Source organism: Chionomys nivalis, chromosome 2, assembly GCF_950005125.1.
Source record: "Chionomys nivalis chromosome 2, mChiNiv1.1, whole genome shotgun sequence".
NCBI classification, from domain to species: Eukaryota; Metazoa; Chordata; class Mammalia; order Rodentia; family Cricetidae; genus Chionomys; species Chionomys nivalis.
This window is the reverse complement of record NC_080087.1, coordinates 2637768-2654620: the sequence shown is the minus strand read 5'-3', so window position 1 is coordinate 2654620 and position 16853 is coordinate 2637768. Positions and strand designations below refer to the sequence as shown.

The following is a 16853-nucleotide window of genomic DNA, read 5'->3' as shown; positions in this document are numbered from 1 at the left end:
GAAAGCATAATGTTAACACATTTTACTTGGAATTTTTTACATTGTTTTTCTTCTAAGAACAGGTCTAGGGTCTTCAGATTCACCTTGAAGGTTTATTTAAATGCATATCTGGGAGCTGGAGCACTGGGTCAATGGATAAAGTTTTCTTGTACAAGCATAAGGTTATGAGTTTGAACCCCATCACTCACATAAAAAAAAAAAAAGCTAGGCATAGAGACAAGTGCCTATGATCCTATTGTACTGGGTCCTTGAGCTTGCTGGCAAGTCAATCTAACTAATTGGTGATCTCAGAGTTAGCAAAAGATCCTGTCCCATAAAAATAAGGTGGAAGGCTGGTCAGCAAGATGGCTCATCAGATGAAACTGCTTCCAAGATGTTGACTCTCTGGTACTTACGGTAGAAGGAAAAACCAACTCCCTAAACTTTCCACTTTCCTCTAAATGAATTCTCCCATAGATTGTTCTCCAGGCCCGTTCCATGGTACAAATGTGCCTGAAATCAGTAGCCCCCACACAGAACACAACCATGCATACTGTTCACAATGACTCACTCATCTACCAATTTGAGTTAGGATTCTTATGAAGCACAAAATAAACTACTGGTTAGATATACTTGAGAGAGAATATTTACTTGTTTATTTTTAAGTCCCATAACCTTGGGGTGCATAACCTTTATAAAGTCTATGCTTCCACAATTATAAAATAAGAGTAATAATAAAACCAACCTCATAGAATTGTTGTGATAACTAGACATGATATTAACTATAAAATGTTTAGCACAGGACCAAATCACTGAGGGTCAGCAATAAGATCTCAGATACTGAGCTCTCTCCCAAAAGTGTGCTGAGAAAATTCCTAATTGCCTGAAGCAAGCAAAGACTCTGTAATAGTTATCTTTTGTTGTATAATAAATTGTTTCAAAACTTACACACATGTTCAGGACTCTGGAATCTGGGCATTTCTGGCTCTCCACCTGCTGAAGGTGGCAGTCAAGCTGTCATCTAAAGATTGGATTGGGTATCCTTCAACCCCACCAAGATGGCTATTGACCCCAGGCTTTTTTCTTGGTCATGTGTGCCTTTCCATAGGGTTGCTTAAATACATCAGCTAACTTTTCTTCATGAAGGTAATCAGAGAAAAGGCAAACGGGATCTTTATAAACCAATATTACAGAAATATACTATCACTTCTGCCATGTTCCATTGACTAACACTCCTACAGAGTCGAGAGACCTCGGTGAAGAGGTGAATGCTGGGAAAAGGAATGGACCACTGAGGGCATTTTCTTTTTGACACACCATTGCCTTTAAATGGCTTTCCCAAGCATTACAGCATTCTGTGTGGATTTTTTTTTGGGGGGGGGTTGCAGAAGAAGGGTTATCAGGGAGGAGAGTATTTTCACTTTTGCTTTATTATTAGAAGGCATTAATGACTATAATAGTTTATAATCTACTAGCAAATAAAAGACACCTAAGTAGCAAGAGAAATATCTGGTGGGGTCTGCTGGCCACTCACAAAGCATCTAGTTCACATGCCTAAGAAGTCCATAGCTGACTTTGCTAAAGATTTTGACTGTTTAATATTCAAGCTCAGAATTTTCATAGAATGCAAAGGGTGAAAGCTGTCTCAGTGTATTAACAAGTAAGAATGGTTAGCACATAAGGTACAGTTTACAGATTTGTATTTATGATGAGGTCTGGGGGAAAAATAGCAAGAGTAAACCATAGAGTGAAGTCTAATTCTAGTTGGAAGCTGCTTTGAAATAGCATCATTCTTTACTTACTCCTTTCTGATGTCCTTGATAACCAGTTTGGAAACAATAAAATGCCCTTTAACTTGCCATATTTATTTCTTTACAGTTCCCATTGTTTGGTGATGACTCTGAAGGTGCGTGTTCTTATAGGAGCATCCAGATTGTTATTTTGATATTCCAAGCAGACTGCAAATGAGCTAAATTGCTTGGCCAAGTATATGTTCCTATGGGTGAAAGGTTCTCCTTAAACCTCTAAAAAGCAAAACAGGCAGCAGTTTTACTGGCTTGGATTTGTAGTTTCAGAAGAAAGCAGCTGGCTGACATGATAGACATTCATTCTGAAGTGATTGTCGTACAGAAATATAAAGAGCAATATGAAGAAAAGTTCTTTGATGTCTCAGAACTGATTTTATTTTTTGTACTTATTAACAGGCACACTTTCTCCCCATTGGAAGGGGAAAAAAACCCCTCCAATACCCTGAAACAATAAAATAAGTAAACCCAGGTGTCTGCTTTTACATCTTGAGATTAGCTGAGTCTCCCACCTTCCTCTTCCATGCTTCCCTGGTAAAGGCCCTGTCTGTTGCCTGCCTGCCTGGCTACTATACTTTGATCTGTGAGACAGTGCCATGGGGCTGTAAATGAACATTCTGCCTTTGATCTAGTACTTAGCTGCTCTTACTTAAGTAGATTGCTTCTTTTAACTGTGCAGTGTTTACTTTGTCTCTCCCCCCCCCGAAAGTTGTCTTAAATTGCTATTATTTAGACAAAATATTTCCTAAGAGTTTAAGAGTACCCTGACCCGTATCTTATTCCCTAAATTCTAAAGTCCCAAAACTCTGTTGTAGATTTTGCAAAGTAAAACTGCTATTAAAATGAATTGCTGTTATAGATGTTGTGTAATATTGACAAAACTTTTTCTTTTTAATAGGAGTATATTCCTTTCAAAGAATAATAAATATAACTTACATATTGAGAAAAATGTTCATATCAGAGTCTAAATCCAGTTATCCTTATGAATATTAGTCCAGGCTTAATATATTTTCATACTGCCAAATTAAAATACCATATAAAGTATATAAAAATAGTACTTTTAAAGAAAAAGTAGTATATATATTTATTCTTGAAAGAATTTCTTGCACATTTTTCAGGTGTTTTATTGATTTTCTACCGAGTTTCCTATGTGTCAGTCTGTTATTCATTCAGTAAATTGTAATAGGAAGGGATGCAAAGAAACTTATGTAACAACTAGAGCATGCAGGAGGAGACAGCAGGCAAAAGACCAGCAAATAATTACATTCAAGTAAACTGATGTTCTAGAACTTAAACTCCCTCTGTCTCTGCTCTGTCTGTCTCTCTCTCTCTCTCTCTCTCTCTCTCTCTCTCTCTCTCTCTCTCTCTCTCTCTCTCACACACACACACACACACACACACACACACACACACACCTTGCCCCACTGTTTTAAAAGTCTTTATGATTACTATCTTTTCCATGCCCTGATGGTACACAAGCATCTCAAATCAAAGCACTGATCCAGGTTTAGATGTTATAATGACTGTCGAAGAAGCATGCAAAAATACCAAAAACAAAAGATTGGGGAGAAGTCAAAAGAAGTGATCAATTGTTACCTACATGATTGTTACACTAGAGCATTCATGATATTTGGAGGGTTTGGAGACTGGGAACCTGATCTCAGGGATTCAAACTGGGTTTGTGGAAGTGGGCTCTAAGTGATACAAGGTTGTATTCAAGCACCTGGGGACAGGGCAGAAAGGTCAGTGTGGGGTGGAGTGTGAAAGCACACAAGGATTTGAGACTATGAAACTGAAAAATGAAGTGAGACCCTCAATACTTTTCTTATCCTTTCACACCTTGTATAGTCATGTTTCTGAAAGCCTCACATTTAGGTAGTAGAAGCTGTGTATAAGGAAATAGCCCCCAAAACTCAGGTGGACTAGATCGTACAAGCCTGGGCTCCCTGGCTATCCCATTGACTTGTCTTGGGCCTTGCCTTCTTTTCACAAGAGTAATTTCCTACTAGGAACCTTAGTGTCTGTAGCTCTGTGTTCATAGGAGCCTCTTGGAGAGCAGTTATCATGTCTTAAGTGCTCTAAAGGTATGGCTTTATTCTAGCCCTTATAGGACTTCTATCTCAACTCAAAGATTGGGAACTTTTAAGTATTAGGAAAAGAGAGGGAATGAACTGAATGGAAGCGAGATACTTGGGCAAGCCCATGTGAACAATGAGGGAATCGGGCTTGGAGGACAGAGACTAATATTACACTGGGAGCACTGGAAAAAAATATTTTAAAGTATTGGGATTCAAACCCAGGGCCTTGTACATTCTAAGCAAGTACTCTACAACTGAGCTAAAGCTCTACAGTCCCTCTCTAGCCTAGGTTCACCTCAAAATATCATAACTTCAACCTTGAAAGTACTGGGATTACAAGGAGTTGTCACCGTGCCAGGCTTGAAAAATAATGCATTTAATAAATTACTGAGCATAGACAGTCTGTGTCCCCTAACTTTGGAAAACCAAATGGTTTTGATTTCTACACAAACTATATATGAGCAAAGTATAAAAGGCAATCCTCAAGGAAATTAGGGAACTATTGCTAGAAGAAAGGTGGGGAACAAATGCCGGAAAAGTTAAAAACAGTATGTACTGACTGACAGTGGTATCCTTTCACTAATATATATATTCTTACAACCATCATAATGGTAAATGTGACTGACATTCTTTCATGGACCATGATGATGTATCATGTATCGTAACCATTCTTGGTGCTTTTTTCATATCAATTAATCAGTTTCAACTTCAATCCTACTGTTATTTTACTAAGAAGGACATTGAGGCGCAGAGAGAGCCCATGTAAATGTATAAGCAGAAGTGCACAGAGTCCCGCGGCTGCAGTGTTGGAACGGTAAGATGCTGACTTCTCTAATAACTGTCTCTCCTTTCTCCTCAAGTGCTGCTTAAGTAGAGCTGAGGCCAGGCGGGATGCAGCTAAAGTGGCGCTCATCAACTCTCTCTTCAACGAGCTGCCCTCCCGAAGGATCACCAAGGAATTCATCATGGAGAGTGTTCAGGAAGCAGTGGCCTCCACCAGTGTGAGTACTGAAGGGAGGCGAGAGGTGGGAACATGAGAACATTTGAATCCTGGGAAATACCAAAGTCAGCAAATTCCCCATTTCAACAATATTCAGGTTAAATTTTTGCCCATCTACTCATTAAAGTTTAGCAAAATGAATCCTTAAGTTAGAAATCACGAAGGTGAAAGTGTTTCCCCATTGTGTATCTTGTTAATACTCTTGATATGACAGGATCAAAATCGATTAACTTTCAGACTGAGGAAGATCATATGATCACACTGATTTCAATGTTTGCTTTTTGAGGGTTATAGATATTTTTCAGAGTCCAAAAATGTATGCAGTTGAAAAATGATTTATAATCTAGTAATAAACTAGCTCTAATTTCTCCAAACTTAACTAATTATGCTAAATATTTTAAGTTCTTCTTGCTGTAAATAATAATTCCCCAGCCAGTATGCAGCCTTGCAGTTGATAGTGTAAGAAACTATGGGCTGCTTTGACAGCTCTGTGTGTTCAATAATCATGGTTTCTAGCGGTTTACATCTTCTGGTAAGCTTTGAAACTTTCCCTGACAGATACAATTAAATGCTTTGAAAGATAAATGAAAACAACAAAATGTGTCTTAGAAATTTAAATAGGAAAATTTCTCAGCAATCCAGTACTAGATATTTATTTGTCCAATAAATGGTTGAGAATTCCTGTCCAGTGTCTCCAACTGTAAGCTACCCTGAACCCCACAGTATAGCAGATGTTTCTCTGTGTGTGTGAATCACAGAAGAGGGCAAACGTTGTCCCTTTTCTTCTGTTTCTTGCCCCCCACCCCTTTTCTTTAGACAGGGTCATACTATGTAGTCATGATGCTACTGAAACTCACTTATGTAGACCAGGCTGGCTTCAGACTCAGAAATCTGCCTGCTTCTGCCTCCTAAGTGAGTCCTGGGATTAAAGGCCTTTGTGCCAGCATCCCCTCCCTTTGTTTTTCTTCCTGAGCTGAAGTGACAGTCTCTGTCTTTACTGAGCAGTGGCTCATGAAGGAGATGATGAGGCTGTTAGGGATCCTTTTGCATTATCACTCAGAGAAGAGCGGGGGCAGCAGGACAGTGGGACTAGTAGCCTAGCTGGGAGAAAGTGGGGAGGTCTGCACTGTATCTGCTCTGAACATAAAAGCAAGCTTTTTTTTTTTTCTGGCCCTGTAAATTCAAGTGCCTTTGAGGAAGAGAAGTTAGGAAAATGATGTCTGATTTATATACATGTGGAATTTACTTAGGAGCAAGGAAGGGCCCTCAATGTAAATGTAATTTGTCATTTTTTGGTGGAAATTTCTAAAGAGAGAGATATGTGTGGCTTGCAGGCTTCTGGATGGATTTCCCCTAGGATATTTTAAAAGGCCAATGTAAATATTTCAGGAGCAGTGTGTTAATGTTATTGCATTGGAAGCTATACATCTCCTGCTGCCTGATGCTGACAGCTGTTTGTGAAGTCTCACAACGCTGCTATTGCTCCCCATCCTGGGAATCCAAGGTCATGGGATACCGAAGGAAGCCTGAATACCATTCCAGAGCTTGTGTTTGCTGCTTAGTGTTGTTCCTCACAACCAAGCTAAAAAGAATTTCATTTCTACCTGTCACCTACCTTGCTTCTTAAATATTAAGTAGTATATATATATGTATATATATATATACATATATATATATTAAAAATGTATACACACCAATACCCATGCAGTCAGCAACAGCTTATTATGAAAACTTCCCTTTAAGAATCAGGCAGGCAGGAAGGAATGGGCCACATGCCTGTAAAGTTCTTTCAATTTCTATTATGCACTCTTACGTGAAATCAGGATAAGATCAATGTTGTAAGATTCTAGTAAACCGCAGTGACAGTCATGGAGAGCAGCCACATAGGCATTAAAGCATCACTGACAAAAGATCCTAAAAGAAGAAAAGGGAACTCCTGATTTGGGATTATTATTCTATCAGTAGTTCTATAATCTGCTAGCATTTTAAGCAAACATCACATTTAAGCTGATTATAAAACACTCGTTACTTGAGTCATTGTAAATGAGATTAAGTATTTTATCCAGAACCTTTAGACCAATAATAGGATTAGGTCCTACTCATTCAAAGAAGGGAAGGAATTATTATTGACATTTTGTTTCTTTGCTTGATTTCCTTCCCAAGGGCACTTTAGATGATGCAGATGACCCCAGCACGAGTGTCGGAGCCTATCACTACATGTTGGAGTCAAACATGGGGAAGACCATGCTGGAGTTTCAGGTGCCCAACTCCCTGCTTGTTATTTATTTGATGATCCAATCCAGAAGCCTTGGAGATATGCAACTCTTTATATATATATAAAGACTAGCTGGGTTTAGCCTTACTCTGTTCCTTATCATCTGTCTGTCTGTCTATCTATCTATTTGTGTATATATGTATATATATATATATGTGTGTGTGTGTGTGTGTGTGTGTGTGTGTGTGTGTACATAAGCTTAGGTGCCCATGCAGGGCAGAGCACCAGATCGCCCTGGAGCTGTATTTACACTTAGCTACTGAGGCATCTCTCCAGGCCCAAGACATGTAACTCTTATCATTAGCATTAGTATCTTTTGTTCCAACAATCTGATTTTTAAAATTTACGCTTTTAGAATTTAGCATTGTGACTGCATTTTAGCCACATTCACTAACCCAAATTAAATAGCAATCATAGCACACTCTGCTCTCATGAAGCATACTGCCCCAAAACTTCAGGGCCTCTGTGTTTTAACAACAAAGGAGAACTCCGAAGAGTCTATTTTTTTTTTTTTCAAACAAAATTATCCTCAAACAGAAGAAAATAACAGGGGGAAAGGGAATGGCACAAGAGAGAAGACATATCTATTTAAAACCATACAGACCTACATATGGTGTCTATCACTTTAGAAACAGAAGAACAATGCCTGTTTTACAACCCAGTAACACTTCACCAGCTCTTCAGCACTAAGATCCCCTTTAAACAAAATCAAAAGGTTAAAAATGTTGCTTGTACAAAATTCTCCAGAAGTCAGATAAAGGGTACATTCAAAAGTACTACTTCAGTTCTGATATTTCTATTAAACATGAGGTGCCTCTCCCTCCTATCAGGGAAACCAACATTAACAATGTGTCATCCACATCTGACAAGCAGCAACAGCTGAGGAACTCTGTTATATAATCCTAAATTTAATACTTCCCACTTTTATGTAGGCATGAAAAAACAACACTGTTCCTTGTCTCTTCAGTATATTGCTCAATAAATCGCAGAAGATATTTAATACTATATTGTAAACTTTTGCCTAACAGAAAGCCAACTGTAAGGGTTTGAGCACGCTGAAGGTGCACTCTGTTGGGCTGTGTGGTTCACTGGGCTAACTGCACTATATACAGTTTTGGTTTACAGATGTTTTCTAGTTAAAATTGACTTATTCTATTTGTATTTATAAAGTTTAAAATAACAGTAACAGCATTGATATTAGTATCTGTTTCTCATTTGATACTTTCTTTGGCATAATATTGAGCATTTGACTATTAGTATAATTAAACCCTTACAATAGTCATATGAGGTAGTCATTATTATTCACATGTTACGCAAGGAAGATTGTCTTCACTTAGCAAATGGTTGAGTTCCAGGCTTCAGACCCATGCAAGGCAATCTCTTTCCTTTTTTTCACACATCTGATTCTTCTCATATACTGAGCAGATGAAAATTCAGTAGTGATTTGGCAGACAATGTGTGTCCCTCTAAACAGCTAAGCTTAAATGAAGTCAAATATCCAATGTCATAGAATACCAGCAAAAATTAATATACAATAGTACAGTCTTACTCCCAGTACTTCTATTTTCTTAAGTTTGATTTCAAGAAGTAATCAGACTTACAAATTTTATGAACAAAAATGTTTATCATAGTAAAACTTAATCTTTGTGTTACAGCTGCTTTATGTTGCAGCTGATGTTCAAAAACACCAACTTTTCTTTGTAGTAGATGAGGACATATAGAATAGAGTAGCTGGGTTCAGCCTTACTCTGTTCCTTATCTCTAAATCTGTTTCTTCACTTGTGTATAAATCTGAGGAAATACCAGTACTACCTCACAGTGCCCGTGAAGGTGAAGTCGGACACAATGAGAAGAGTCTGGAACAGCCTGGCATGTGGTAAACACTCCATGAAGGTTAAGGGTAACTCTGAAGGATTGTGTTACTTGAAACGTCAGAGGCTGCTTGATGGATGTATTCCCCCTGACACCTTTAGAAAATAATAAGTTTCACAAGAGGTTAGATAGCTTTCTGCCAAAATGCTTCATGGCCCCCTGCCTTACAATAAAAGGGGGAAACTATGAAGGATCTATAACCCTCCCCCACAATCTAACACCAAGCTTTAGAGAAAATAACAGGAAAAAGAATGGCAGAAGAGAAAAGATATGCATTTAAAATCATACAGACCTATGTATGGGTGCCTATCACTTTATATCTATGAGCTTTCTCATTCTGAAACTCATTTTTATTTTCTGCTAAATAAAAAAAATCATTTCATTTTATAGAGCTAAAGACCTGGGTGTTTATAAGTCATCCAGAACAGCTCTTCTCATAAGGAGGAAAGTCAATATCTTTTTAACTTTCTTTCTTATTTGTTCTTTGTGCCTTTCACATCATGTGTGCCGATTCCACACATCTTCTGCACCCTTACCTCCACCCTCTGCCCCTGTAACACCTCCCCAAATAAAGCAAATCAAAATTTAAGATTAAAAACAGAAAAGAAAAAAAAAAAGAGATGGGGAGAAAGGGAAACTCTTGTCATGGAAACTGCAGTGTAACACAGGGTGTCACGCAGTAAATCCCTTTATCCATACACCTTTACATGCAGACATTCATTGCACGGAATCATTGGCTAGAGGCCCCTCGTCTCTGCTACACTACTGACACTGGACCCTCACATGGACTCTTCCTGGACATCCCTTTGATGCCCTGTGCTGTGGAGATCTTGTAGCCCTGGGTCCACAAGACCCCCCTCCCCTTCCAGCAGATCACAGATGGGGTTGATGTTGGGGTGGGCCAACAATTAGCCCTCGTTCTGGGCCTGAGTAGTTGCACCGTGGGTCATCTGGTCAGCTCTCCCCTGTCTTCAGCAACAGGTTGAGTTCTCCAGCTTTGCTCAGGCTAGTTCACCCTTTGAAGTGATGAGCAAGGGTGGGGTCACTGGTTCTCCCACTCCTGCACCTTCAGGAGTAGCTCTACTGTTTTGCCCCGTTGAGGTGTAGGGGCCACTCTCCCACTGACACCCCTGTAGCAAGAATGTGATTTAGTAACTATTAAAAAAAAATAATTTTGAACATGGTTGGCTTACTCCGCCAAAGCTACTGACGTAAGAATTAAAAAACAAAAAACAACAACAAAAAAACTTTTTTCCAAGTACTATGAAATGCTTTACTGAACCTCCCCTCAGTATCACTTTAACCCTTGCCTTGCTAGACTGCTTTCTGTGTGGTCTGTACTAAGATATTTAAATGATAATTATTTAAATCACACTCAAGAAATGCTTCACAAAGAAGACTGGGGCAGGATAGGGACAAAAAGAAAGATAGAAGGCAGGGAAAACTCGAACCCTCGGATTAGGAGAGAGGACCCAGGGAGCCAAACTTTTCCTTCTGCCTGCCTGCTGGGGCCCAGGAGGTCCATGGGGTCTGGGCAAATTTATCGGTTTGTGTCTACACTTAAAGGGAAGTGAGTACAGACCTGGGCCGGGGGTGTCACAGAAGAGTGTTTGGATCTGGGACCGGATGACTATAGCGTAAAAAGGCAAGATTGGTGTCCACTGACTGCGGGTTTTCCCCGGGTCAGCCCTGCAGCGCTGAGGAATCCTAACAGGCTTCTGTTTACCTTCAGTCCTTGGGAGAGAAGGGTCTGCCTGATTTGGGGTAAGCGGCCAGAGAGAAACTGCCTGCTGTTATGGGGAGGGACAAGAGCGGCAACCAGAGGGCACTGGGTCTTGTCAAGGTCAGATTCTAGAGAGAATTTGACTGAAGTTGGTTAATGTATTTATTCTGAAGACTAATGCAATCCAAGGAAGAGTTGTTTATTTACGTCTGTACTAAATTCCCCAGGTCGCCTTTTAAAGCCCCATCCCATAAACAAATTTCCTCTTAAACTCTTTCTCTTGGGTAGGGAGATGGTGCCCACCTGTTTTCCAAGTTCTCCATTTACAGTGTTTGTTTTTCTTATTTCTGATGAATCACAGAGCCAACCAGTTTCCCAAAGTTCCAGGCAGAGGCAATGAGTCTTTTCTCATGCTCAAAGTAGCTGAAAAGCCATTGTCTCTAAGAGGCAAGATCAGGAAGGCAGTTTCCAGGACAGAGCCCAGTTGTTGCAGGATTAAAGGAATTTAATGACAAAGTAAAAACAGGAAGCTGTGGATGGAGAGCAAGCAGCAACTGCAATTTTCCCTACAGAGCAAAGAAAACACAGGTTTTATTCACCATTCAGTTTACAATTTACTTTGATGATCAAGACAAGTTATATGATTTGTGGGGCCTCGTGCAAAATAAAAATGCAAAGGACTTTGCTCAAAAACAATTAACCCGGGTACCAAACCAGGGCAGCGCCTTCAGGGCTGCATAGACCTCACAAGTGAGAAGCTAGGCTTGATGCCAGGACAGATCCAGAAGGTCCTAGACAAAGAGAGGAAAGCAATGCATCTGTCTTTGCACAAAATTGAAAGATGCTTTTAAAAGCTCAGTGATTAAGAGACAAAATATTATACTACAATATTGTTAAAGCTTAAAATAAGTGTAAAATTCTCTCTTAATAAACAAAATACAAAAAACAAAGTTAGGTTTCAGTAGGTAGCCCAGACTTCCTTGAGCCTGTTGCTGCCTCCCAGTATTGGAGTTGACCCTGTGTGCTACAATGCCTGGCACAAAATATTAATTTTTTAAAGATCTTTAATACTCATGAATCAGTTAAATCTTGCCTCACATACCTCACCCTAACAAGCTGCCTTCTCACTTTCCTTTCAGTTCAGCCAGGCAGGCTCCCTAGACTTCAAAATTAGTTTATTTAACAAAGTTCACAACAGAAGAGCAGAAAAGGTCATCATAGAGTAGGTAACTGCAAGTTTCCGTACAGGACATGGGTTGATAAGTTACAAAGCCAGGGTTAAAACCAGACAACAGGAATCCAGTGAAACTAGAAAACAATTCCTTACAGACAGACGTCCTCTGTAATATTGCATGGATTTTCCTTCAAGTCTGACAGGACCTAGAAGCATTGGTTTAAGCACCAAATCACAAGAACTCTGGATGTTGTGAAACCTCTTTTAATCCCAGCACTTGGAAGGAAGAGTTGGGAAGATTTCTGAGTTCAAGGCCAAGCTGGTCTAGTAGTGGGTTCCAGGACAGCCAGAGTTGTATAGAACCCATCTCAAAACAAACTAACAAGCAAACAAAACAACAATTACTGAAAGAATTTGGTCTCGTGAAGGGAAATAAAGAAGTGAGATAAGAAGTATGTATAAATAGTTAGGTATACTTATATGATAACAAATGTTTCTACAGAGCAGGGCAAAGACTAGACTGGGATAGAATGTATGAGGATGAGAAGGAGGTCACCTTCCCTTAAAATATGTAAGAACCAGAGCCACACTAAGGAGGAAGCACTTTTTTAGACAAACTAGAGCAGTAGGGAAGTAAATGACCATCTCCAGAGAGGCAAGAACAGTTTCAGACTTTCCAGGAAGTCTTTGAAAAATGAAGGTTGTCAAGGGTCATGAAAAAGCTTTCTAGTTCTGTTCACGATATAACCATGGATTCTAAAGTTCTGGGTGGTTTTCCAAGTGGAATGACAGCAGCGCATCTACAAGAGGCAGCCGTTGGTCCATAGATGAGTATGTGGTTCTAGAGGATCCTGACTAAAGAAGAGTACATAACAATGACAAAAGCTGTCTGAGAGAAAATCAAGAGTTATATTAGCATTAAATTGTTGCTCAAACTGGATCACTTTAGGGTAATGCTAGGATACGTACTAGAAGCTGCAACACAAGTCTAGTTTGTCCCTTTTTGTTGCCAAATTTACATAGGGACTCTAAGTGTAGATCACTGATAGAGGAGGCTTGCCAAGTAGTGCAAGGTCTTGAGTTTGATCTCCAGAACTGGAAGAAAGTTAAATTTAAAACCAACTGCAGATTTGGGGTCATGAGAGTTCAACTGAAGAAGCAGAGTGACTTTTTCCTTCATTAAAAAAAATAAAATAGATACAGGTCTGGAGAGAGCTCAGGCTAAAGTCTTGCACACAGACAAGAAGACCTAAATTCTACCCTCAGCGTCAGCATAAGAAACCAGGCATGATAGCTCAAACTTGCAATTGCAGCACCAGGATGATAGAAGATACCTTGAACTTGCTGGCCAATCTAGCCAAATCAGTAAGTTCCAAGTTCAGTGAGTGAGTCCTTGTCTCAAAATTATGGTGGTGAGCAATTGAGGAGGACACCCACTTGTCAACTTCTGGCCTCTACATTCATTCAGACTCATGTACACACTCCCCACATGAACACACACATTTGACACACAAGTAATAATATACATAATATAATAAATATAGTTAGTGAAAAATTTAAGTAGTTTTTATATGAAATCAAAGAAATATCAAATATTGACCTTTTATTACAACATGGATCCTGTTTTCTATCAGGGCATAGAGAATTCATGTTCATTTTTGTTGTTACAAAATATTGCATGAGTGGGTCTGAAAGGAGCATTGGGGAAGACACAAGAAATTTACCCTCCATATCAGCTGGGAATACTTTGACGAATGGATTGACAGGAACATTGATGAGAGCTCTATTAGGTGTACTCCCAGTTTTTCACATTAGTGTAGCAATATGTTGGAGTGAAATTACATGGGACCTAGAAGAAGAGGGGCTGTGATAGGGCAGGTCGCTGGGCATTTGACTTGGGATGCTGGACAGTGGGGTCTTTGTTTGGTGTGCAAGGAACAACTTGTTTAATATTTGTGTTGATTTTAATTGGTGGAAACAAATGGTTTTGCTTTTACTACGAGCTCAGTGTCTGGAGGTGCCAACTGGATCTTGGGATACAAAGTAGCAACACTAACCCATAATAGAAGCTTTAGAGCTGCCCTATCCTCTGATAACCCTACAGTTCTAAAATCACAAGATAATTTTAACATGCCTGCAGCCTAAGACTACACATCTCTGGGCTTTCAGAAGAAAAACATGTTCATGAGCAAATAGAAGTAAAGACAGTAAGAGACTGTTGTTTTGAATATATGAATAGTCAATAGGACATTTGTCTAGAAGCTAAGTTTTAATAACTATTTTTATAAGCAGAAAGTTCCGTAATTATATGGAGTTATTTTCCAAAGATTATATGGTTGTGTTTTATGGTATTAATTCATAATTGACATCAAGCTTTAAAAAAAAAGCAAGAACAAAAAAAATCCCTGAATAGGTGAAACAAAATAATTTCAGCTAGCTGTGACCTTTAGGAAAATGGAAATGTTCAGCTTGCTGGTCCTATATCAGGCAGGGAAATGGGGATAGAGTTGATAAGTTTTGCTCAGTCAGGGCTAAAGAGCAGAATGTGGAACCTTAATTTGTTTTAAGGTGAATTCAACCACACCGTCCACATTTCAAGGCATTCTTAAAGCAGAGGGACTTACCTCTCTTTTTATGCTGGCTAAAATTCTCCCTCCCTCTCCCCCACCCTCTCTCTCTATTGTCTCTTTGTCTCTGTCTCTATCTCTCTCTCTCCACTTTTATCCCCCCTTCTCTCTTTCTGTATGGGAAGTTCTTCTGTATATTCATTGCTTTTACTGGTTAATGAATAAAGTAGCTGCTCTCGGCCAATGGTTTAACAGAACATAGACAGGTTGGATATATATATATATATATATATATATATATAGAGAGAGAGAGAGAGAGAGAGAGAGTAGGGGGAGTCAGGAGAAGTCACGTAGTCACCACTGGGGACAGATGCACCGAAACCTTGCCAGTAAACCACAGCCACTTGGCGATACACAGATTAATAGAAATGAATTAACCTAAGATATAAGAACTAGCTAGCAATGCACTTAAGTGATTTAAATAATATCGTTTCTAAGTGGTTATTTTGAGTCTTGGCAGTCGGAAACGAATAAATGGCCTCCTACTACATCTTTCCTCCTCCTTCCTTCCATCTCCCTCTCTTTCCTACATCCTGAAAAAGTCAGGTAAATAATTTATTTCAGCTTGCTAATATGAAACTTTAGTTTGAGTGAGTCTACTTTGGTTTTGTCCATTTTGAGTCATGTACTGGAAGGAGCTGGTTCAAAGCAAATGGACTCCTATAAATTTTGCATATATATATATATATACATATATATATTTCAGTTTACATTCTTAAAATTTCAGTTGTATTCTTTTTTTCTTTTCCTTCCCTCCTTCCTTCCTTCCTTCCTTCCTTCCTTCCTTCCTTCCTTCCTTCCTTCTTTCTTTCTTTTTTTTTTCGAGACAGGGCTTAGGGTTTTCCCGTAGTTTTTAAAGCCTGTCCTGGAACTAGCCCTTGTAGATCAGGCTGGCCTCAACTCACAGAGATCCGCCTGCTTCTGCCTCCTGAGTATTGGGATTAAAGGCGTGCACCACCACCGCCCAGCTCAGTTGTTTTCTTTAATTCCACTTAGTTACATGACTTAAAACCCAATACGTTTTCTCCAGAATGCTGGAGAGAATTCTTCTCACTCTTTTCTCTTAAGTCAAACATGTTACCAGATCAATTTTGTTTTTTGCTTTTGATGCTGGAGATCCAAAGTTGGGTCTCATGTATGCTAAGTACATGCTCTACCACCAAGTGAGACCTTCAGACTCTATTATCAGGTTCTGTTGTATCATTTATTTATTTATATGACTTTATTAGTAAAATTTCATTCAAGACATGTGCCCATTTAAATGCCATTGAATTTTGTTTTTTATTTCTTTTGTTGTTTGTGCTACTTATATTTTGTGCGTATTAAGTCTTTGTGAGTTGTGTGGTTACAAATATCTTTTCTATAGGTTACTATTTAATTCCTTTGATTGTTTCCTTTACTATGTGGAAACATTTTACTTTGATGCAATATTGTTTATCTAATTGTATTTTTGTTCTACTGCTTCTGGGTTCACAGCTGAAAATATCATCGTTCAAGAAACATTTTCCTTATGTTATTTTCCAGTGGTTTTGGAGTTTCAGGTCCTATATTTAAATGTTTAATCTGTTTCTTTGTCTGTTTTAAAGAAAACAAACTATCTTTTCTCATTATACATACTAATCCAAGTTCTCACTCCCTCCGCTCCCCCCATTCCCTCTACACATTCTCCCATGCACCCCCATCCAATCCTCAGAGAGGGTAAGGCACATTGCTTTGGGGAAGGTCCAAGGCTCTCCCTACTGTATATAGGCTGAGCAAGGTATCATCCAAAGAGAATAGGTTTCCAAAAGGCCAATACATACAGTAGGGATAAATCCTAGTGCCATTGCCAGTGGCCCTGCAGTCTGCCCCAGCCATGAAACTGTCAACCACATTCAGAGGAACTAGTTTGGCCCTATGCTTGTTCATTCCCAGTCCTGCTGGAGTTGGGGAGCTCCCATTAGCTCAGGTAAACTGTTTCAGTGGGTGAACCCGTCATGACCTTGACCCCTTTGCTCATGTTCTCATTCCTCCCACTCTTCAACTGGACTTTGGGAGCTCAGTCCAGTGCTCCAATGTTGGTCTCTTGCCTCTGTTTCCATCAGTTGCTGGATGAAGATTTTATGGTGACATTGAAGATATTCATCAGTTTGACTACAGGACAAGTCAAGATTGGGCTCCCTCTCCTCTATTGCTTAGGGTCTTAGCTGGGATCATCCTTGTGGATTTCTGGAAATTTCTCTACAGTCAGGTTTCTTGTTAGTCTGTTGTATCTTGTAAGAATTCTTCTAACCATTTACAAGCAAATTTGTATATAGTAATCTTTCATTCTTCTAAAATA

General features: G+C 39.3%; 1 protein-coding gene across 1 annotated transcript in view; it reads left to right on the top strand.

The window, feature by feature from the left end:
- The window catches only part of Lix1 (limb and CNS expressed 1), a 59251-nt gene that overhangs the window by 30773 nt on the left and 11625 nt on the right, over positions 1-16853 (top strand). Inside the window, exons 3-4 of the mRNA XM_057758893.1 lie at positions 4723-4863; positions 7026-7121. Coding sequence (XP_057614876.1) covers positions 4723-4863; positions 7026-7121 — 237 coding nt within the window. The remainder of the gene's footprint in view (positions 1-4722; positions 4864-7025; positions 7122-16853) is intronic.